The sequence below is a fragment of the Mytilus galloprovincialis genome, chromosome 2, assembly GCF_965363235.1.
Source record: "Mytilus galloprovincialis chromosome 2, xbMytGall1.hap1.1, whole genome shotgun sequence".
In the NCBI taxonomy this organism is placed as follows: domain Eukaryota; kingdom Metazoa; phylum Mollusca; class Bivalvia; order Mytilida; family Mytilidae; genus Mytilus; species Mytilus galloprovincialis.
In genome coordinates this window covers 99985786-100008147 of record NC_134839.1, presented here as the reverse complement: position 1 = coordinate 100008147, position 22362 = coordinate 99985786, and the positions used below count along the sequence as shown (strand labels likewise).

The following is a 22362-nucleotide window of genomic DNA, read 5'->3' as shown; positions in this document are numbered from 1 at the left end:
CGTATCAACTTCACAAATAATACACGATGGTCTTAAAGTATAGATTTTGCGTACTGACGTTGTTTATCATCTTAATAACGTGTTATATTATTCTTTTATTTGTCTTTATTAATATAACTTTTACTGTTAAGTCTGTTTTTTTAGATATCCTTTTGACGTAACTCTGTGCTGATGTATCCCATCATACTTTGAACGACAAAATTATTTCATGATGTGACTCTGTACCTATGTATCTTGTCATACCTTGAATGACAAAATTATTTTATTTATTAATATTACTTTTACTATTAACCCACTGTTTTTGTGATATACATTTGACGTGCCTCTGTACTTATGTATCCCGTCATACTTTGAACCGCACTATTATTTTATTAATTATTATTACTTTAACTGTTAAGCCAGTTTTTGTTATATCTATTTTGCGTGACTGTATTTATGCATCCCGTCATACTTTGAACGACAAAATTATTTCATGTCTACCTGTGCGAATTTCAAACGCGCAATTTTCACCAGTACTCAAAACCCTCCTTCCTTGATGGGTGCATTTTACATAGACAAATAAAATCGTATAATATAATCAAAATGAGGATGTTAATTTGATGTATGCCTTTTTGTGCTTCTTCGTTACATTTGTTGTTTTTATAGTGATTAAGATGATAACACAATGTTGACTGCTGTACCCCTATTTTTGACATTTTTACCTATTGTGTCTGTTTGTTTTGTTCACGCATCGGTTACAATATAATGGAATTTGATGCGACTGTCATACAAGTGAGAGGTTTAGCTAGCTATAAAACCAGGTTCAATCCACCATTTTCTACATTTGAAAATGCCTGTACCAAGTCAGGAATATGACAGTTCTTGTCCATTCATTTTTGATGCGTTTTGTTATTTGATTTTGCCATGTGATTATGGACTTTCCGAATTGATTTTCCTCTGAGTTCAGTATTTTTGTGATTTTACTTTTTATCAATATCACATATTCAATTTATTTTATTTTATGCTGTATCCGACTCAATGTCAGACGTATTAAGATGGGGAAAACCCAAGTCAAATTTAAATTTTAATCCCTCCGTTCGTTGTTTGTTATATATCATCCGTTGCACATTAGAGGTGAGTTGTGTAAATACAATCTGCTGAACATTGTTTTTGTTCAGTATAATTCCAGTATGAATAGACGTAAAGAGATATTTTTTACTGTTGATCTGGTGTTATTATGGACATTTGGTCTCAATACAAGATATTTTTTGACACTTGTTTACCCTCTGAACTAACTAGAATGTAAGATTTTCGTCCGCATTCTTTTTCTAAATTTCTTCTGCTAGAGAAAGAGTCTAAACATATACCAAACAAACATGTAAAACATAAACAGAGATTTTAATATTGAAATAAACAGATTTAACATATACAAACAATCAATAGATATACAAAACAAACAAGAAAAATATCACAAAGATGATATAAAATGTTTACCCTAAAGACAACCACATCACAACGTTACTGGAATACAAATATTGGCACTGAGTATATTTATTATATTTATGAGCAAGCGTTTCATTTGATACTATAAAAATAAACAAAAACGTCGAAATATAACTCAACAAAGTGCTAATTATAAAAGAAATTTCATAAAAAAGTTTAACATAATGTTACTTGACTTTACTCGTTATTTAACCATTCACAAAAATTATGTATTTAACATTTTGGATCTATGTATTTAAACAAAAGTATAAAAAATGGAAGTAGCAGATGTACGGAGATAAACTACGTGCAAATGTTACATTAAATCTTAAAAATGCATGAAAGGAATAAAAAAAAGGCAAGTGCACAGTAAACTAGATAAAAGGACACAATGGTAGTCTCAATTTTCATATGGTATTGATATTTCAAAAATCATATACCATGTCATGCTTTTGCAAGAGGCTAATTATGGCGAACAACTTCGAGTTGTGGGAACAAAGCCGAGTGAGATTCAGTAATAAAAAAGCTAACCCCGAAATTGATCGAAATATTGTATGCGTTGTTTGCAGGGTACAATATATGGGAGAAATGTCTTTCGATGCATCATGATTCCCAACCATACAAATCAATGGCCACTAGGAATATCCTTCATCAGCTTGATACAGTAGCCAGAGTTTCTTCCATTTTCTCTTTAGCCCATCTTGATTCAAGTGTGTTAGATACTCTTTCCATGAAAGCACTTTTGGCGGGTCTATGACGTAATCGAAAACGCTGGAAAATTGAATAGACATTCATCATGATATCGAAACTGCTATTGTCAAACAGAGTATTCAATTAATCATTATATGTAACATGGCAAGTAAAATTTGGTTCAGGATATTAGTCCATACAACAGCAGTTTTGTGGAGCACCGTACCGTTTCAGATCTTGAAAACAGTTGTTAACAGATTGAAATTTAATAAATTGTAATTTATGCCATATAACATGCACACAAAATATGTTATATCGGTCCTTTTATAGCTGACTATGCGGCATGGTTTTTCTCATTTCTGAAGGCCGTACGTTGACCTATAGTAGTTGAAAAAAATTATGTTCTTTGGTCACTGGTGGAAAGTTGTCTCATTGGCAATCAAAAGGCTACCACATCTTATTTTTAAATGCACAAATGATTGCTTAGATTTACATTAAAATAATTTAATTTTGGATGTTACATGTCTTCTGATTGGCTGACGTTATTTTGTTATCAGCCCATAGACATAATTTAGTCATGTGACCGTGACGTCATCAACGTTTTTTTTATGGTTTTCTACGGTTTAAAATGGAATTTAGAATTAAATTATAAGAAATGACTGTAATATTTTTTCTGTCTATTCGAAATAACATTAAAAAAAATGGTGGACACTGTTAAATAACCCGCTACGCGCGTTATCCAGTGTGCACCAAATTGTGTTATTTTATTTCTTCATAGACAGAAAAAATATTACAGTCATTCCTTAAATAACATTGGCAAGAAATACTGACTTTCTTTCATATACTTATAACTAACCAAATGACATGTAGAAATAAAAAATAAAAATAAACCAATACCAACTGATCAAAGCATAAGTTATTCAGAATATATATTAACGAGTATATTTTATTAATGTACCTTTTATCCAAGTATTAAATAAAAATCTATAGATTGTATAATACCCATTGAATGTAAATAAATATGTTAATCAAATTTAACTACCATCAATCTTTATACTTTTACCCGTTGACCACTAGAACTTGAAAAAATAAAGTTGAATAGCCATATTTACAACATTTGTTAATGCTATTGTCGGGAGTTTTTTTAAGTTTCAAAAGACAGTAGGCATTTTGAAAACTAATGGTCAGAAAGAAGCATTGGCGTACTGTGTTGTGGTGCAGTAGGATTTCTTCCACTTATTAAACTGGTGTCCAAAGTATTATAAGTTCAAGCAGTACACTTATCTTATTGTTTTATTGTCCGCACATTAACATTTATATATCATTTCTCAGTTGAATTCATCGCAGGAATTAATGAATATGAAAACAAATATATTTCAAATTTTGATATTAAACCAGGACTGGATCTATATATAATGGTCAATAAGGACAAATTATGCAGAGCTATGTTGAAATTGATGAATATCATAAAATTATTTAACAAAATGAATAAAAACAATAAGCCAACTATACACCATATCAAATTAACTATTTAACTCACCTCAAAACACATACTAAAAACTTTTCAGAGCTGTATTGCTATAAACAAGTTCGTGGTATTTCAGTTTTTATTCCATACAATTTGAAATGTGTGATACGAGTCATTGTCGTTTTAAAATTACCTCAGTAAATTTACAGTAAATATATAAGCAGTATAACGTACGAACAATGTCCGAAGGTCCCGTTTGACATAAAACTTCTTGATTTCTATTGCTAAAGTATATCAACCTGTTTAATGTTTTATTTTAAATGTTAAATGCACTTTTCTTTTAAATCACGGTATTTCAGTGTTTTCATGTTATATTTGATTTAGGCGGTTCATATATAACCAATAACGTGACAGATACTATCTTTGGTATATAAACGTGAAAAAAGTGAAACACTTTCTTGTTCCAATATTTTTCGACGCGTACGCAAATACATATAAATACAACACATTTTGCAAATACTTACTGTAAATTCACCAGGTTTCATTGGCCACTTTTCTCTATCCAGGATAAGTTGAGAATCAAATGGAGGCTGTGGTGTTTTAGGCGGTGCCATCTGTTGACCTTTAATATTTCTGTCCGTTGCTTTGTCAAAGCGTGCCCCGTGAACTGTAAAATAAAGTCATCTCAGTAAAGTGCAAAACAGAAAAATGGAAAAATCGCATGGAGACTACGAGAATTATTTTTTTTTTATAATTTGAAATATAGATTTTCATAAAACATGTACATTGTATTACATACTTGTATTAAGATAACAATATTAGATACGATATATAAAAAAGGGGGGGGGGGTACAATGAAATTTACTTAGCAATCATATTCACAACTCAGACGGAATAAAAAGCATGTTTTCTTTATCAACTTTAATTTTCTCTTTGAATCATATTTTTTTTATAAATTGAAATATGATATTTAAAATCTATATATAAAAGACAAGAAAATGCTTCAAAATAAAAGTAGTCTAAACTAAGTCAAAATTGTCATGTTTCAGATTTATATGTTCGTTTGTGTGTTTAGACAGAAACAGTTATAGTAAACTGCGTTTGATCGGTACATTACATAGAGAAACTCGAGTGCTTACTTATATCCAGTCTTTCTGAATGGAATTTCAAGTTGTATGGATCTCTGTCATATTTCGATAAAAATTCTGACAGGCCAAGTTTCTTCAGAGGTGGATACTGCAAAAAATGAAATAATACATAAATTATTGATGAAGTAAAAAAAAAAGAAATGTTATATCGTTAAAATTTAAGAAATAAAACATGATGCTGAAATTAGAAATGTATCGAACCAACATTGTTTTGTTATAATACTACTATATATAGCATTCTCAGTACTTGTATGTTAATGTTTCTGTCATTAGTGGATGTGAAAGTGAAAGCATACTTACTTTTCCAGATTATGAATGTCTTTGGTTGGTTTAGTTTGTGTCGTTTTGTTTTCGTCTCATTGGTAACAAAATTTGGGAATGACAATGGGGAATATGTCAAAGAGACAACAACCTAACCAAAGAGCAGAAAATAGCCGAAAGTCTTCAACGTAGCGAGAAATTCCGCACCCAGAGGTGGACCACAACTGGCTCCTAAATAAACATGTGTACTAGTTCAGTGAAAATACTTACACCTCCGCAAAAGCAAGGATAAAACTCACAATTATAAGATTGTGAGGAAACAAAGAAAACTGTTCTACTAAGACTAATATACATACGATTATAGATGTTGCAATTCACACAAAAACAAGTCAAAATATAAAACCAGTCTAAACAAACTTTGCAAAATAGTTTAAATGGTTAAAATAAAGCTGCCAAAATATGCTCCCGTCAGGTGTTAAAAATGGTTTTCCAGACCACTAAGAAACAAAAAAATCCCTATTCTAGGCATATACATTAACACATTGAGAAAGTTTGTGAGAAAATGGCAAAATATATTGCCAAAAAATACTGAATTTGATCAAACCTACCCCTCTGAAGTCGTGTTCTCTTATATCTGCAAACGGTCCCGGGTTGTACATTCCCTCTGTCACAAACTTTTTCTTTGCTGTAAATGGTCTCATTATCCTCCCCGTTGTCACAAATCGTGTTATGTCATCCTTTATTGGAAGTAGAATGTGGGGGATTACTTTTTGTCGTTCACGTTTTATAATCTCTCTTTGTCCTGGTATTGTTCCATAGTTCCAAGGTTGCATAGATTCACGAGAATTACGTTTTGGGGGTTTAGGGGCAAATATTTGGGGTCTAAAATCCGGGGGTGGCCGTTTCCATATATTATTGTCTTTAATAGGTTCTTTTGGTTCATAGTTTTCACTTCGTATTTGAATTAGTGTTTCGTTTGCGTCATATTGCGTTTTAGAATGGAATCCAAATGGAACAATTCCAAGCGAACTCGCTGCACTTCCGAGTCTCTCTGGACTAGTTCTAGACTGGCAATCTGACTGACTCATAGTGAACCCTTATAATATTCTGAAAATGAAAACACATAATTCAATAATTTAATATATGATTTAAGCTCAAAAACAGATATGATCTTGTGTGCATGACCAAATACTAAAATTATTAACACTGCACTGAAAGAGAAGTACTAGTGTAACAGTTTATTCTAAACGTAGTATGGATGGACCATATTCAAGATAGGGCATAGTTGACAAGAAATTATTACATAACAACGACAGCCACCCTTGTGCTTAAAATAAACTGCAACCCCATTGGTAATTATTGGATTGTTTGGTATTTTCATATACATTTGGTTGGTAATTAAAACTATAAATGATTAATCATTTCAACCTTTAAGTAATAGTGATATTTATGTATGGTTTTTAAATTCAATTAATTATCACGAAGCTTTTCATTTCTTTAGAGTGGTTGGTTTAAATTGATAAATGATAAATGCATTTTCGATTTTTAGGTATAAAAAAGCTTAATGAAATATTGTCCATAAACTTGGCGACAAATTTATGTTTTAAAATGGTTTTAGCTTTTAAAGCCTCCCTTAGACAAAAATCAATGTGTTATTGATATAAGATCGGTCACGTTCATAGCGTACTAAGTAACCATATACAGTAATTGGTATCAAGATAGAGGTTTATATACCTAAGTTTTTGTTTGATTTTAAATACCTTGACTTTTATGGTATTCTTAAGTATTTACCTAATGCATAAATGTTTTAATAAGATTTAGCTGTTAAATTTTAGTAGATAATGTCATTTCTCAATACTGCCATACCTCCCGACTTTTTAATGCAAATGACGTATACATATATGGCATTTATTTCATACAAACATTGCATAAAAGTGATTATGTTCAACGACATATAAAAATGTTTCTGAAAAAGACATAGTGAAAGGGTAGACAAAAATGGAACGGCTTTTATTCATCTACCTTTTTTTATTTACCTGTTTCTCATATTTATGTGTGTAATATTTTTAAAGAATAAAAATAAAAATGAAGATTAGGAAATTTCTTCCGAATATAGGGATACAAAAATTCGGTCTAAGGTGTTTACAAACTTGTATATCAAATATAGGCAGCAGTTTAGCTCGGGGTTTCAGGTAAAGTATCTTTAATAGGGCCTTTTGGAGCTCAAACTATGTGGTTACTTTTTTTCGTAATCACCAAACATCGTCTCCAACCTGCCGCAAATAGAAATATCTCTATTTGTTAAGGCTTATATAAAATATCTCACTTGAATATCCAATTGATATGTGGAACGTAGAAAATCGAATGCTAGAGCATAAAATGTCAATCTGAACCAAATTTACACTGCAGAGTAATATCTTGTTGCTATCATTTACACCCTATAAAAATTCATATTAATTTTGTCTATATCTGTATCGTCAGTGTCTTGCTACTCATAAAATATATTTCCATTGGTTAAATTCATTACATTGAAGGAGTTATGAAGAATTGTATTTTTGTAAATTTCTTATTGGACTTTTGTGAAAAAGTTTTTCGATTTTTAAATTCTGACTTTATATATAAGTTTGATATTATTCGCGTAAATCACACTGTAAATAACTGTTCGCATTGAAGAGGAGGTGTTAAACAGATTGTATCAGAGAGATATTTATATTTCTAATTTCCAAAGAAGGTATTTAAACGACAAGTGTCAATTAAAATGTATATAAAACGTGTATTGTAAATATTTTGTTTACATTAAATTACTAGTACTTGTATGTTAACTTGCCAGAAGAATTAAAACTAGTAACATATAAAATTAATACAGGAGATACCAAAACAGTAACAGTAGAAGACCACAAATACCATCGAAATAACTTATTCTAAAACATATTGAAGAAAAAAATATATAGTATTAAACATATATGGAATGTATATAAAGAGACTGCAAGTCAGATGTTAAAGAGAGATCACCTTTCCTCAAGGTGGAAAGTATAAAGTAAACAAATGTCTTACCGGTTAATTAAATCACTATTACTATATCCTTTATATATTAAGTAAATTTGTAAACATTATATGTTTATACTGCTAATTTCACATTTTCACATTTCAAAGAACTACCGGAAATCGGACATGTTGCTAAGGAAAGGACGCCTTTAATGTAACTAAAAACCATGCGCAGTCCATAGAGTTAATCCTCCGTAACGTTTTTCAGTTTAAATTATTTCAATTGAAACTGTACAAATGAATTGAATGAACGATTTAAATTTATCCAACAATTATCGGCTTTTAAATAACACATAAACATGTTCCCTTTAAACCCAGATATAATTATTGATTAGGTATATTCATATCTATCCTTTTAACAGGTTATGTCATTCTATTTACTTTTTAATTTAAGCAATTAAGCAATTCATTAATTATCTATTGATCTTATTATTATGCTATGAATATATGAAGGTAGAATACTTCTAGCAGTACCTCTTTGTAATGAAGCCTTTAGGGTTGCAACGTATCATTACTGATTTAGAGTTACCTTTTTGTTTGGATAGGTATTTTGGAAGATCATTATGATGTATCAAAGTACAGCGTCCATTCTGTCATACGTTTTTAAAATAAATACAGACGATTTTGGACAACAAATGGAAGTTTTTAACGACCTTGACTGGTTATACATGTACAGCTCTTGCACGGTCAGCAGCGATTTTGGACTGCATCGATACACTATTTTCATACACTTACTAAAAACCCGACGCTGAATAGACAATTCCTTCAATTGAGTAGGTAGAATGGAGTTTGACTGTGTCAGTTTTACCGAGTACGACCAGGCTGAGACCTCTGGCTAGTGCAGTTCTTATTTTCGAAAAAAGCATGCTTTGATACTGTTTCATTTCAAACAACTAGAAAATAAATAAAAATGACCAGCAATGCCTCTAAACACAGCGTAATACAAACACTAATGAAATTGTTATTGAAAATTTCGTCTAAAAGCTAAATCAATATCTATGAATGTCCATTGTAAACTATAATGACCATCCAATCTGTGTTTATTTTCACAATCCTGCAGCTCTGCTGAGGAAATGAAAGCCATAGTTGCTAAACGACTAGTGAGTACTCCTATTTATAATTTAGTGTTCTATAAAAAGTTTACTGAGATAGGTGTGGTGTACGATTGTCTAAAACTTTGAAGGATAAGGATTTATTATATATATCTAAAACACTATTCCAGTTAATTGTTGTTTGTATTTTCGTCGGTTGTCCTTTCCGTGTCCATTATTTCAACGATTTCCTTCTCAACTTATGGTTTGAATTGTGCTTGTATTTATTCCTCCAGTTTTTGAAAATTTATAAAAATAATTCATTGTTTTGTCTCTGTATGCCCTTCAATACAAAATTTTACACAAAGCTTAAAATTTGCAATGTATATATTATTTAAGTTTCCGTCAATAGCAATATCTGCTGTCAGGTAATACTTGTTTTTAAGCACTGATAAATTCAACACTCAATTCCACAATAGGTGTTTATCAACTATCTAAAATGACTGCAAGTTGAATAAGCCGTACATCTTGAACAGAATCTGTGAATGTTCAACTGATAAAATCTACAGAATGACTCAGAATGTACAGCCTTTGTATTGAGAATTACATATAACTTGTTTTGTAACATTTCCAAATAAAATGATAAGGAGGAAGGGGAAATATCGGTTGCATTTAAGCTACACAAATAAATGAAAACGTTTACTTTAGATATCTTTATTTCTCAGCAAACCATAATACATTGGAATATAGATATTTAGAATATATAATATTCAGAGACATACAAAAGTTGAACAGAGACATATATATATTGGATAATACTGAAAAGATAAAGTGTATGGCTTAATCTTTATAAATTCACACGTTGTTCTGATCAAATTCTTTGCTGTTCATCAGTGTTTGTTGGACTGAACAAATCTATTAACTGTTTCTTCACACACCATATTAGGATTACAGAGAATAAAGTTTACCAACGTATATGAGCAAAAGAATCGAGTGATAATAGATTACATAAGAGTCAACGAAAAACACAGGTCAACTTTTAATCCGTCCAATTCAAAAGAAACCGCCAAATAAAGTTGTTGATATGGTTGTTAAAGCCGAAACAGGAACTAACGCATGACCCCATGTTTATGACACATAAGATTTAATACACGTATGTATTATGAAATATAGAACGTAAATACACAAATAAGACAGTGGTCATTCTTTATCTCAATTTTTGGTAACAAGAAAAGCGGAATTGATACAGATTTCCACACTTACGTTTATATAAACAAGGATTTATCAACAATTTGTTATTTAACTTGAAATTGGTAAGTTTAACATACATGTATATAAGTATGACTATATATATATGTATATGCAAACACACATAGAAAATATACGCATTAGATTAAAGCGAAACTGAACAAGGAAATGCAATTTCGAATGTTATGATTCCCCATCTTTATGAGTTCTAGAAATATAAATGTGTATAAAAAGGTCTTCATTAAATTCTTGAAAAATTTGGTACCTTAATTTTGTAGAATCTGTTTTTCATACGGCCGTCTTTGGTGGAAGTATTTTAAGACTCGAAGTCTTCTTTTCTTATGTTATTGGGGAGTATATGAAAGCGTTGACTGAAGCAAATTTTAATTGAAGAAACATATCGAATTATAAAAACATGCATTCGATTCTGATAAGTTCATTTTTATGCTACAACTATATATTAATTTACGATTGACATCGATGTTTGTGTTTATTTTCCTATGCATTCCTTGTGACGTAAGCACGAACAATTATGAAAGTTTAATTTGATGGGGAAAATGAAATTTAAATTTGGAATGTAATAGACTCCCAATGAAACATACATGTAATGTAAAAAAACTTTCTGATCTTAACAACGTGTGTAAATTTATAAGTCTAATCAATGTGCATGTAGGGTCTCCTGTGTGATTGAAAAGATGAATCCGCCAGCCACATGTTTATATATCTACTCTTTTTTTAGATTTGGTGCGATTTCGAACTTGCCATATTATATGAAAAATTTGAATAAATATAATGATCTCAAGATTCTTATGATCCATTTATGGTGCGTTGCTGTTAATGACGCATAGCGACATCTCTTTTTTATAAGTTTTTAAAAAAAAAAACATTCAAGTATCCATATTTGATTGGAATTTGACACCCGATTGATATAATTAAATGAGAAGGAATATTTGTAAGATTTTTAAAAAGGCAGTGGCCATTTGTGACCCATCAATTAATGTCTCTCGTGTCGCAGTGAAAAATAGACACAATTTATTTTTGAGACATCTTGGATATTTTCATTGATAATTTTGTGTAAAATCTTTACCTTTTTTTTTTTTGTATTTGCATTGTTTCACTTACAGATTTTGTTATATTTTTTTTATTGTTAAAGGTTTAAGGCAAGACAAGTCTCGACTTGTTTCTAACTAATAAGATACATACTTCAGTCTGTTCTATTGTTAATTGTATTTGTCACTCATTTAGAGAAATGTATGTCAAGTCTGTTCTAGTATAGTTTTTGTTTTGATAGAGCAGTTTGGATTTAGTATTACAAAGGACAGTACCAACTAACTAAATTGTATTACATGCTGAAATTATTGAATTATATATCGAGGAAACCAGAGTTGTCATTTGTTGCAAGAGTTGGTGTAAGACTCTAATTATTATTTTAAAACTTTTCTTTGGTTGCAGGTCAACACTCAAACCAATAACCAGAAATTCATTTTTAGCAGTGACATTCATATGGTTTCATGTTTAATTTATGTATTCGTTATAAAAAGGATAATTCAAAAGTGTCTTCTTTTCTTTTTTTTAAACAAATGAGGTAAGAGTAGACAATTTCCTAAAAAAAATATAACTTACTAATAGATATGAAAATAAGATATATAATATATAAATCCAACTTTTTTTTTAAATGACCTTGTGGAGCCCTTGCCGTATTGTTTTGGGATATTTTGAGTTTAGTGTACTAGGCCTTAATGTCATTAGTAGACAGAAATTGTTCTTTCATATAACCAAAAACTATCGAAACAAGCACAAAGAATGAGTATTACAAATTCGACCATTTTTTAAGCATGAATTGACGGTGAAAATGAAAATAAACAAAAGTTTAGACAACCTGAAATTGCCACATCGAACTCGTTCGTCTTGTTAAATTTTACAGTTTGGTCGTACTCTGAACGTTTGTTTTAAGGTATACACTGTTTCGAAGTGATGTACATTGAAGTTTCATGCTTGTATCAGAGAATGGTGAATATGATATAAAAATAGCTATAAATTTATATCTCTTTAATAAATGTACGCTACATATAAGCAACATTTTCAGCATTTATAGTTCTTAATATATTTTGTGTTTACTTTGAACGTGCTATTAACAAGAAAGTCAATAGAGTACGTATGAGTATTTTATATAAGAAATTGTATATTTTATGTATATCTGTTACAACATCTGTTGTAGGGTTGTCACTGACTCAGACGTACTTATGAATATAATTATTTTCTGTGACTGTATCTTACATTAATTTGTAGGATCCTTTACTATAGATAATTTAGCTGATCTGTAACAATAACATCTTCATGCCTTATATATCATGTACTGTAGTACGCCGCTAGATTAAAACTGACGTGGAAAGGTAACACATGGCCAGCGAAAGCTCTTTTTTTGAGAGCCCAGGTGGTCGTGTGGTCTAGCGGGACGGCTGCAGTGCAGGCGATTTGGTGTCACGATATCACAGTAGCATGGGTTCGAATCCCGGCGAGGGAAGAACCAAAAATTTGCGAAAGCAAATTTACAGATCTAACATTGTTGGGTTGATGTTTAGACGAGTTGTATATACATTATGTACACAGCCATGTATCACCATCATTGATGGCGATCCGATGGATACATCTGTTGTAGGGTTGTCACTGACTCAGACGTACTTATGAATATAATTATTTTCTGTGACTGTATCTTACATTAATTTGTAGGATCCTTTACTATAGATAATTTAGCTGATCTGTAACAATAACATCTTCATGCCTTATATATCATGTACTGTAGTACGCCGCTAGATTAAAACTGACGTGGAAAGCTAACACATGGCCAGCGAAAGCTCTTTTTTTGAGAGCCCAGGTGGTCGTGTGGTCTAGCGGGACGGCTGCAGTGCAGGCGATTTGGTGTCACGATATCACAGTAGCATGGGTTCGAATCCCGGCGAGGGAAGAACCAAAAATTTGCGAAAGCAAATTTACAGATCTAACATTGTTGGGTTGATGTTTAGACGAGTTGTATATACATTATGTACACAGCCATGTATCACCATCATTGATGGCGATCCGATGGATACATCTGTTGTAGGGTTGTCACTGACTCAGACGTACTTATGAATATAATTATTTTCTGTGACTGTATCTTACATTAATTTGTAGGATCCTTTACTATAGATAATTTAGCTGATCTGTAACAATAACATCTTCATGCCTTATATATCATGTACTGTAGTACGCCGCTAGATTAAAACTGACGTGGAAAGGTAACACATGGCCAGCGAAAGCTCTTTTTTTGAGAGCCCAGGTGGTCGTGTGGTCTAGCGGGACGGCTGCAGTGCAGGCGATTTGGTGTCACGATATCACAGTAGCATGGGTTCGAATCCCGGCGAGGGAAGAACCAAAAATTTGCGAAAGCAAATTTACAGATCTAACATTGTTGGGTTGATGTTTAGACGAGTTGTATATACATTATGTACACAGCCATGTATCACCATCATTGATGGCGATCCGATGGATACATCTGTTGTAGGGTTGTCACTGACTCAGACGTACTTATGAATATAATTATTTTCTGTGACTGTATCTTACATTAATTTGTAGGATCCTTTACTATAGATAATTTAGCTGATCTGTAACAATAACATCTTCATGCCTTATATATCATGTACTGTAGTACGCCGCTAGATTAAAACTGACGTGGAAAGGTAACACATGGCCAGCGAAAGCTCTTTTTTTGAGAGCCCAGGTGGTCGTGTGGTCTAGCGGGACGGCTGCAGTGCAGGCGATTTGGTGTCACGATATCACAGTAGCATGGGTTCGAATCCCGGCGAGGGAAGAACCAAAAATTTGCGAAAGCAAATTTACAGATCTAACATTGTTGGGTTGATGTTTAGACGAGTTGTATATACATTATGTACACAGCCATGTATCACCATCATTGATGGCGATCCGATGGATACATCTGTTGTAGGGTTGTCACTGACTCAGACGTACTTATGAATATAATTATTTTCTGTGACTGTATCTTACATTAATTTGTAGGATCCTTTACTATAGATAATTTAGCTGATCTGTAACAATAACATCTTCATGCCTTATATATCATGTACTGTAGTACGCCGCTAGATTAAAACTGACGTGGAAAGGTAACACATGGCCAGCGAAAGCTCTTTTTTTGAGAGCCCAGGTGGTCGTGTGGTCTAGCGGGACGGCTGCAGTGCAGGCGATTTGGTGTCACGATATCACAGTAGCATGGGTTCGAATCCCGGCGAGGGAAGAACCAAAAATTTGCGAAAGCAAATTTACAGATCTAACATTGTTGGGTTGATGTTTAGACGAGTTGTATATACATTATGTACACAGCCATGTATCACCATCATTGATGGCGATCCGATGGATACATCTGTTGTAGGGTTGTCACTGACTCAGACGTACTTATGAATATAATTATTTTCTGTGACTGTATCTTACATTAATTTGTAGGATCCTTTACTATAGATAATTTAGCTGATCTGTAACAATAACATTTTCATGCCTTATATATCATGTACTGTAGTACGCCGCTAGATTAAAACTGACGTGGAAAGGTAACACATGGCCAGCGAAAGCTCTTTTTTTGAGAGCCCAGGTGGTCGTGTGGTCTAGCGGGACGGCTGCAGTGCAGGCGATTTGGTGTCACGATATCACAGTAGCATGGGTTCGAATCCCGGCGAGGGAAGAACCAAAAATTTGCGAAAGCAAATTTACAGATCTAACATTGTTGTGTTGATGTTTAGACGAGTTGTATATACATTATGTACACAGCCATGTATCACCATCATTGATGGCGATCCGATGGATACATCTGTTGTAGGGTTGTCACTGACTCAGACGTACTTATGAATATAATTATTTTCTGTGACTGTATCTTACATTAATTTGTAGGATCCTTTACTATAGATAATTTAGCTGATCTGTAACAATAACATCTTCATGCCTTATATATCATGTACTGTAGTACGCCGCTAGATTAAAACTGACGTGGAAAGGTAACACATGGCCAGCGAAAGCTCTTTTTTTGAGAGCCCAGGTGGTCGTGTGGTCTAGCGGGACGGCTGCAGTGCAGGCGATTTGGTGTCACGATATCACAGTAGCATGGGTTCGAATCCCGGCGAGGGAAGAACCAAAAATTTGCGAAAGCAAATTTACAGATCTAACATTGTTGGGTTGATGTTTAGACGAGTTGTATATACATTATGTACACAGCCATGTATCACCATCATTGATGGCGATCCGATGGATACATCTGTTGTAGGGTTGTCACTGACTCAGACGTACTTATGAATATAATTATTTTCTGTGACTGTATCTTACATTAATTTGTAGGATCCTTTACTATAGATAATTTAGCTGATCTGTAACAATAACATCTTCATGCCTTATATATCATGTACTGTAGTACGCCGCTAGATTAAAACTGACGTGGAAAGGTAACACATGGCCAGCGAAAGCTCTTTTTTTGAGAGCCCAGGTGGTCGTGTGGTCTAGCGGGACGGCTGCAGTGCAGGCGATTTGGTGTCACGATATCACAGTAGCATGGGTTCGAATCCCGGCGAGGGAAGAACCAAAAATTTGCGAAAGCAAATTTACAGATCTAACATTGTTGGGTTGATGTTTAGACGAGTTGTATATACATTATGTACACAGCCATGTATCACCATCATTGATGGCGATCCGATGGATACATCTGTTGTAGGGTTGTCACTGACTCAGACGTACTTATGAATATAATTATTTTCTGTGACTGTATCTTACATTAATTTGTAGGATCCTTTACTATAGATAATTTAGCTGATCTGTAACAATAACATCTTCATGCCTTATATATCATGTACTGTAGTACGCCGCTAGATTAAAACTGACGTGGAAAGGTAACACATGGCCAGCGAAAGCTCTTTTTTTGAGAGCCCAGGTGGTCGTGTGGTCTAGCGGGACGGCTGCAGTGCAGGCGATTTGGTGTCACGATATCACAGTAGCATGGGTTCGAATCCCGGCGAGGGAAGAACCAAAAATTTGCGAAAGCAAATTTACAGATCTAACATTGTTGGGTTGATGTTTAGACGAGTTGTATATACATTATGTACACAGCCATGTATCACCATCATTGATGGCGATCCGATGGATACATCTGTTGTAGGGTTGTCACTGACTCAGACGTACTTATGAATATAATTATTTTCTGTGACTGTATCTTACATTAATTTGTAGGATCCTTTACTATAGATAATTTAGCTGATCTGTAACAATAACATCTTCATGCCTTATATATCATGTACTGTAGTACGCCGCTAGATTAAAACTGACGTGGAAAGGTAACACATGGCCAGCGAAAGCTCTTTTTTTGAGAGCCCAGGTGGTCGTGTGGTCTAGCGGGACGGCTGCAGTGCAGGCGATTTGGTGTCACGATATCACAGTAGCATGGGTTCGAATCCCGGCGAGGGAAGAACCAAAAATTTGCGAAAGCAAATTTACAGATCTAACATTGTTGGGTTGATGTTTAGACGAGTTGTATATACATTATGTACACAGCCATGTATCACCACCATTGATGGCGATCCGATGGATACATCTGTTGTAGGGTTGTCACTGACTCAGACGTACTTATGAATATAATTATTTTCTGTGACTGTATCTTACATTAATTTGTAGGATCCTTTACTATAGATAATTTAGCTGATCTGTAACAATAACATCTTCATGCCTTATATATCATGTACTGTAGTACGCCGCTAGATTAAAACTGACGTGGAAAGGTAACACATGGCCAGCGAAAGCTCTTTTTTTGAGAGCCCAGGTGGTCGTGTGGTCTAGCGGGACGGCTGCAGTGCAGGCGATTTGGTGTCACGATATCACAGTAGCATGGGTTCGAATCCCGGCGAGGGAAGAACCAAAAATTTGCGAAAGCAAATTTACAGATCTAACATTGTTGGGTTGATGTTTAGACGAGTTGTATATACATTATGTACACAGCCATGTATCACCATCATTGATGGCGATCCGATGGATACATCTGTTGTAGGGTTGTCACTGACTCAGACGTACTTATGAATATAATTATTTTCTGTGACTGTATCTTACATTAATTTGTAGGATCCTTTACTATAGATAATTTAGCTGATCTGTAACAATAACATCTTCATGCCTTATATATCATGTACTGTAGTACGCCGCTAGATTAAAACTGACGTGGAAAGGTAACACATGGCCAGCGAAAGCTCTTTTTTTGAGAGCCCAGGTGGTCGTGTGGTCTAGCGGGACGGCTGCAGTGCAGGCGATTTGGTGTCACGATATCACAGTAGCATGGGTTCGAATCCCGGCGAGGGAAGAACCAAAAATTTGCGAAAGCAAATTTACAGATCTAACATTGTTGGGTTGATGTTTAGACGAGTTGTATATACATTATGTACACAGCCATGTATCACCATCATTGATGGCGATCCGATGGATACATCTGTTGTAGGGTTGTCACTGACTCAGACGTACTTATGAATATAATTATTTTCTGTGACTGTATCTTACATTAATTTGTAGGATCCTTTACTATAGATAATTTAGCTGATCTGTAACAATAACATCTTCATGCCTTATATATCATGTACTGTAGTACGCCGCTAGATTAAAACTGACGTGGAAAGGCAACACATGGCCAGCGAAAGCTCTTTTTTTGAGAGCCCAGGTGGTCGTGTGGTCTAGCGGGACGGCTGCAGTGCAGGCGATTTGGTGTCACGATATCACAGTAGCATGGGTTCGAATCCCGGCGAGGGAAGAACCAAAAATTTGCGAAAGCAAATTTACAGATCTAACATTGTTGGGTTGATGTTTAGACGAGTTGTATATACATTATGTACACAGCCATGTATCACCATCATTGATGGCGATCCGATGGATACATCTGTTGTAGGGTTGTCACTGACTCAGACGTACTTATGAATATAATTATTTTCTGTGACTGTATCTTACATTAATTTGTAGGATCCTTTACTATAGATAATTTAGCTGATCTGTAACAATAACATCTTCATGCCTTATATATCATGTACTGTAGTACGCCGCTAGATTAAAACTGACGTGGAAAGGTAACACATGGCCAGCGAAAGCTCTTTTTTTGAGAGCCCAGGTGGTCGTGTGGACTAGCGGGACGGCTGCAGTGCAGGCGATTTGGTGTCACGATATCACAGTAGCATGGGTTCGAATCCCGGCGAGGGAAGAACCAAAAATTTGCGAAAGCAAATTTACAGATCTAACATTGTTGGGTTGATGTTTAGACGAGTTGTATATATATATATATATATAGATAGATCTAAAAGGGCTAAAACTATCATGTCTGTGCCCTTTTTCATAGACAACCCTTTTTCAGCGAAAAGAAGAAATCATAACACTCTCTCAAAGTATACGTATAAAGTAAGGTCTTTATTTGCTGATAAATGTTGTAACGTTCTCACCTCATTGGTTCAACAATTACATTATGTAGGTTCAATAGAAAGTCTAAAGAATGGGTATAAGTTATTTCTCCGCTACGTACTCAACATTTTAAAAATAAGAGCAAGGACTGCATGGTTGGCTCCTTAATGCTTACATATCTTATATTTAACTTGTCTGTAGGGTAAACTAATCATCGGAGTTTTTATCAACCAAGACTAAATGTCAATTAACATATACAATGTATTATCATTTTTTTATTTTTTTATTTTACAGTAATATGTCTTACCCATCAGCACCACCGCCTCCTTATTCCCCAACAACACAACAACCTGGATATCCACAGTATCCACCAAACCAACAAGCTTATCCACAACAACATCCACAGCAGTATCCACAACAGCATCATCAACAACAACCACAACAGTTTCCATATGGACAGGGAGGAGGATATCCTCAACAACAACATGGACAACAAAATACAACAGTTGTATATAACCAACAACCGTAAGTATATTAAATACTTCGAACCAAACAGTGTTATAAGAGGGGTATCTAAAATGATAGATCAAAAACAAACTGACAACACTATGACTAGAAAAGAAACACAAACAGACAAATAGTACACAAGACACAACATAGAAAACTAAGCAACACAAAACCCACCAAAAACTGCAAGTATTCACTAAGTTTATTTTAAGGTCAAGTTAGATGGGCTATTTCACAGATTTTGTTAAAATTTTGCATACAACTTTTACTCGTTAATATAACTGAAAATCGAAAAATAATGCATTGATTAGTTTTATTTTTCTACATATTACTTCACAATAGGTGAACATATGCAGAGAGAGCACCAAAAAAATTGACGAAGAGCATCAATGTCTATATATGAAATGGCTATTTTTCATTCAAGATCAGTTAGGGAGCTACCATTTGATTTTTATAGGGGGCTAGGATGAAAAATTTTGTCCTGCACTTTTTTATAGCTGTAATCTCTGTCCTGCCTTTTTATTTTTCACTCTGTTCGGTCCTGCCTTTTTTTTTTAGTTTATCCTGACTTTTTTTTACCTAAATTGTCGTCCTGACTTTTTTTTTTTTTTTTGTAAGTGTCTCATCCTGCCTTTTTTTTTACTCAAAACTCCTGTCCTGCTTATTTTTTTCAAATTTCATCCTAGCCCCCCCCCCCCCCCCCATAAAAATCAAATGGTAGCTCCCTTATATATCCGGTCTCGCTTCTTTCGGAGTTAGAACGTCGGTACACTACTGTGGTTACTTAAAAATACACAACCCATTCGTGAAATTATATTAAGCAATCAGTTCACTGTTTCAACTTTTTAGTAAAAGTTGTAACAAGTTTACATACAATGTAGTAAACTTATAAGCCAGTAAATTTTTGAATTGATTTTTAAATGGTTTAATCTACATTATGAATTGTGAATAACAAATCTTTTATTAATTAACCAGGCTTCATTCCTACTTCTGTTTGACATGTTTTCTGTTTTGACATTGTTGTAGGGTTGTGGTACATGAAAGACGAGACAAGAGTGACGATACATGTCTGTATGTGTTACTAGCTGCGTTGTGTTGTTGCTGTCTGTGTTCGGATTTCTGAGAAGATTTCACTAACTTCGTCCATCAATCATCACATATTGTTATAATTATAAATGGCAAAGATCTGTTTGTGTTTATGAAAGAAGAATAGTATTATATGTCGTTTATACATATCGAATGATCTGATCAAAGTTTTTAATACAGTGCTTGCTCAAGCTCGTACAATTTCTCTGTTGTTGTTATAATGAAAATGAGAGACATATATAATATATATATATGTATTTTGATTTATTTGTCATACAATAGAGCTCACAAGGTTGATGTGTAATTTGATTTGGACAGAAAAGTTTGTATAGAGATGTTCAGTTTCTTGTGAAAATGATTCAAAACTGTATGTTTTTAATGTGTTAGATTTAAAATTATATGTATATTTCGAAATACATACAAATAGATACTTTGATTGAATATACATGACTATTATTCAATGCGTAATTCCTACCAAATAGTTTTGAATAGTTTTGACTTTTAATGACAATCTAATACCAGCGTAGTAAAGAACATATATATATATACACGGTTCTATATCTATACGAAATCCATTATGATGTGTTGCATTTCATCAAAGCATGCTTGTTTTTACTTTAAAGTTCTTTCTTGATCATAGAACCATTTTCTGTTTAGGGAATTATTTTTTTTATACAAGACGTAGATGTGATAACTCAAAACTTATGTAAACGTGTACAAATTACAAATAATGTAAATATATGCGGACAAATTAACCCTAAATATCCTTTATTTTATTTTTCTATAGATGATGTATTCCTTGATTTAATGGTTTATTTTTGGTGTTATTCGAATCAAATGTGTAAAAAGTTTACTGGAATACTTAATCAAAATAGCTGTTTTACATTAATATATTTCATGAATATTCATAGATGTTTTCTCATTCTGTTCTAAAACTTAAGTTGTGTAATATTTTATCTAAATTTAATCAGTATTTCCAAATACATATAATGATAATTTCATTAATAAATGTATAGAATGATATATTCTGGACACTATAAACAGTTTATCGTTTTTGCAAAATTAACTTATTTGACCTTTGTAGACATAGTTTTTTATACCAAGTATAACAACATCCATCTTCGCTAGCCAAGGGTTACGATCCACTCCCGCTCTCTTGAAGAGGGAGTGGATCGTAACCCTTGGCTAGCGAAGATGAACAACATCAACATATTTGTATTAGAAAAAATAAAAGAAAACCTTTTCATAAATACTATTACAAGATCTCAAAATGAAGCCTTTTTGTGTCTTTTTTAGCAACCGTATGAAAGATGTTTTCGATAGATTTATAATGATTTACTGAACATTACGTTTAAGATTTCGTGGTATAAAACAGTGTCCTCCTCTTTTTTTATTCTGATTCCAAATGATAGCAGATCAAAATAAAGTAAAATCCAATTTATCATTTATTAAGAGTTAATGTTAATGTTTATGTTTAAGATCTGTTGATATTTTTATTTTTTACACTTTTTGTGGATTTATATTGATTAATTCATTTTGTTAGAGATCGTGAAATAAAATTCCATTTTGTTTTTACATTTTTGATGTCTTCTTGTGTGCGTTAATGCTTATTTATTCAGCAGAAGGGTGTTCGAAAAGGAAGTCTTTCTTAAAATAAAATGTCGAACAAAGTGTGTAGACGTGAATATGTTTATGTCATCAGGTCACCCTGGGCTTTATTAAATGAACAAATGCAATTGAAAGTATACCAAGTGGTAAACCAAATGCCAACACTTATGTTAGCATGCACTAGATGTGCATTAGTCACTATGGAAAATAGACATTTAGATAAAGATGGGAAGTATGATTCAAAAGTTTTTATAAAGCAAAGTTTCTTGTTGATGTTAATCTTGACCTTTTGACTTAACAACCTTGAAGTTCTTTTACTGCACACGGAACTTCATCTTATTCTTAACACTTTAAAAAT

General features: G+C 33.3%; 2 protein-coding genes across 4 annotated transcripts; one reads left to right on the top strand and one right to left on the bottom strand.

Moving 5' to 3' along the window:
- Positions 1-1358: 1358 nt before the first annotated feature.
- Positions 1359-8243, bottom strand: LOC143065108 (putative uncharacterized protein C7orf78). The gene is made up of 5 exons (XM_076238459.1): positions 8083-8243; positions 5637-6135; positions 4759-4855; positions 4144-4286; positions 1359-2232 (listed from the first exon to the last, which is right to left on the bottom strand). Exons 2-5 carry the CDS (start codon positions 6114-6116, stop codon positions 2113-2115), a joined length of 840 nt encoding a protein of 279 aa, XP_076094574.1. The 5' UTR covers positions 6117-6135; positions 8083-8243; the 3' UTR covers positions 1359-2112.
- Positions 8244-10225: 1982 nt separating this feature from the next.
- LOC143065105 (uncharacterized) lies at positions 10226-21971 on the top strand. 3 transcript variants are annotated; one of them, XM_076238457.1, is made up of 3 exons: positions 10226-10417; positions 19098-19328; positions 20337-21971. In XM_076238457.1, exons 2-3 carry the CDS (start codon positions 19102-19104, stop codon positions 20431-20433), a joined length of 324 nt encoding a protein of 107 aa, XP_076094572.1. In that variant the 5' UTR covers positions 10226-10417; positions 19098-19101; the 3' UTR covers positions 20434-21971. The 3 variants fall into 3 exon arrangements, with proteins under 3 accessions (XP_076094572.1, XP_076094573.1, XP_076094571.1); XM_076238458.1 differs by lacking the exon at positions 10226-10417 and adding an exon at positions 11042-11761; XM_076238456.1 differs by lacking the exon at positions 10226-10417 and adding an exon at positions 11808-11937.
- The last annotated feature ends 391 nt before the right edge of the window (positions 21972-22362 follow it).

Coding starts and splice junctions, on each gene's coding strand:
- LOC143065108 (XM_076238459.1), bottom strand. CDS start 6,116: ATGAGTCAGTCAGATTGCCAGTCTAGAACTAGTCCAGAGAGACTCGGA. Junction 4,287..4,758: donor TTCAGAAAGACTGGATATAA/GTAAGCACTCGA, acceptor TTTATTTTACAG/TTCACGGGGCACGCTTTGAC. Junction 2,233..4,143: donor TGAAACCTGGTGAATTTACA/GTAAGTATTTGC, acceptor TCAATTTTCCAG/CGTTTTCGATTACGTCATAG.
- LOC143065105 (XM_076238456.1), top strand. CDS start 11,864: ATGTTTAATTTATGTATTCGTTATAAAAAGGATAATTCAAAAGTGTCT. Junction 11,938..19,097: donor CTTTTTTTTAAACAAATGAG/GTAAGAGTAGAC, acceptor TTTATTTTACAG/TAATATGTCTTACCCATCAG. Junction 19,329..20,336: donor GTTGTATATAACCAACAACC/GTAAGTATATTA, acceptor ACATTGTTGTAG/GGTTGTGGTACATGAAAGAC.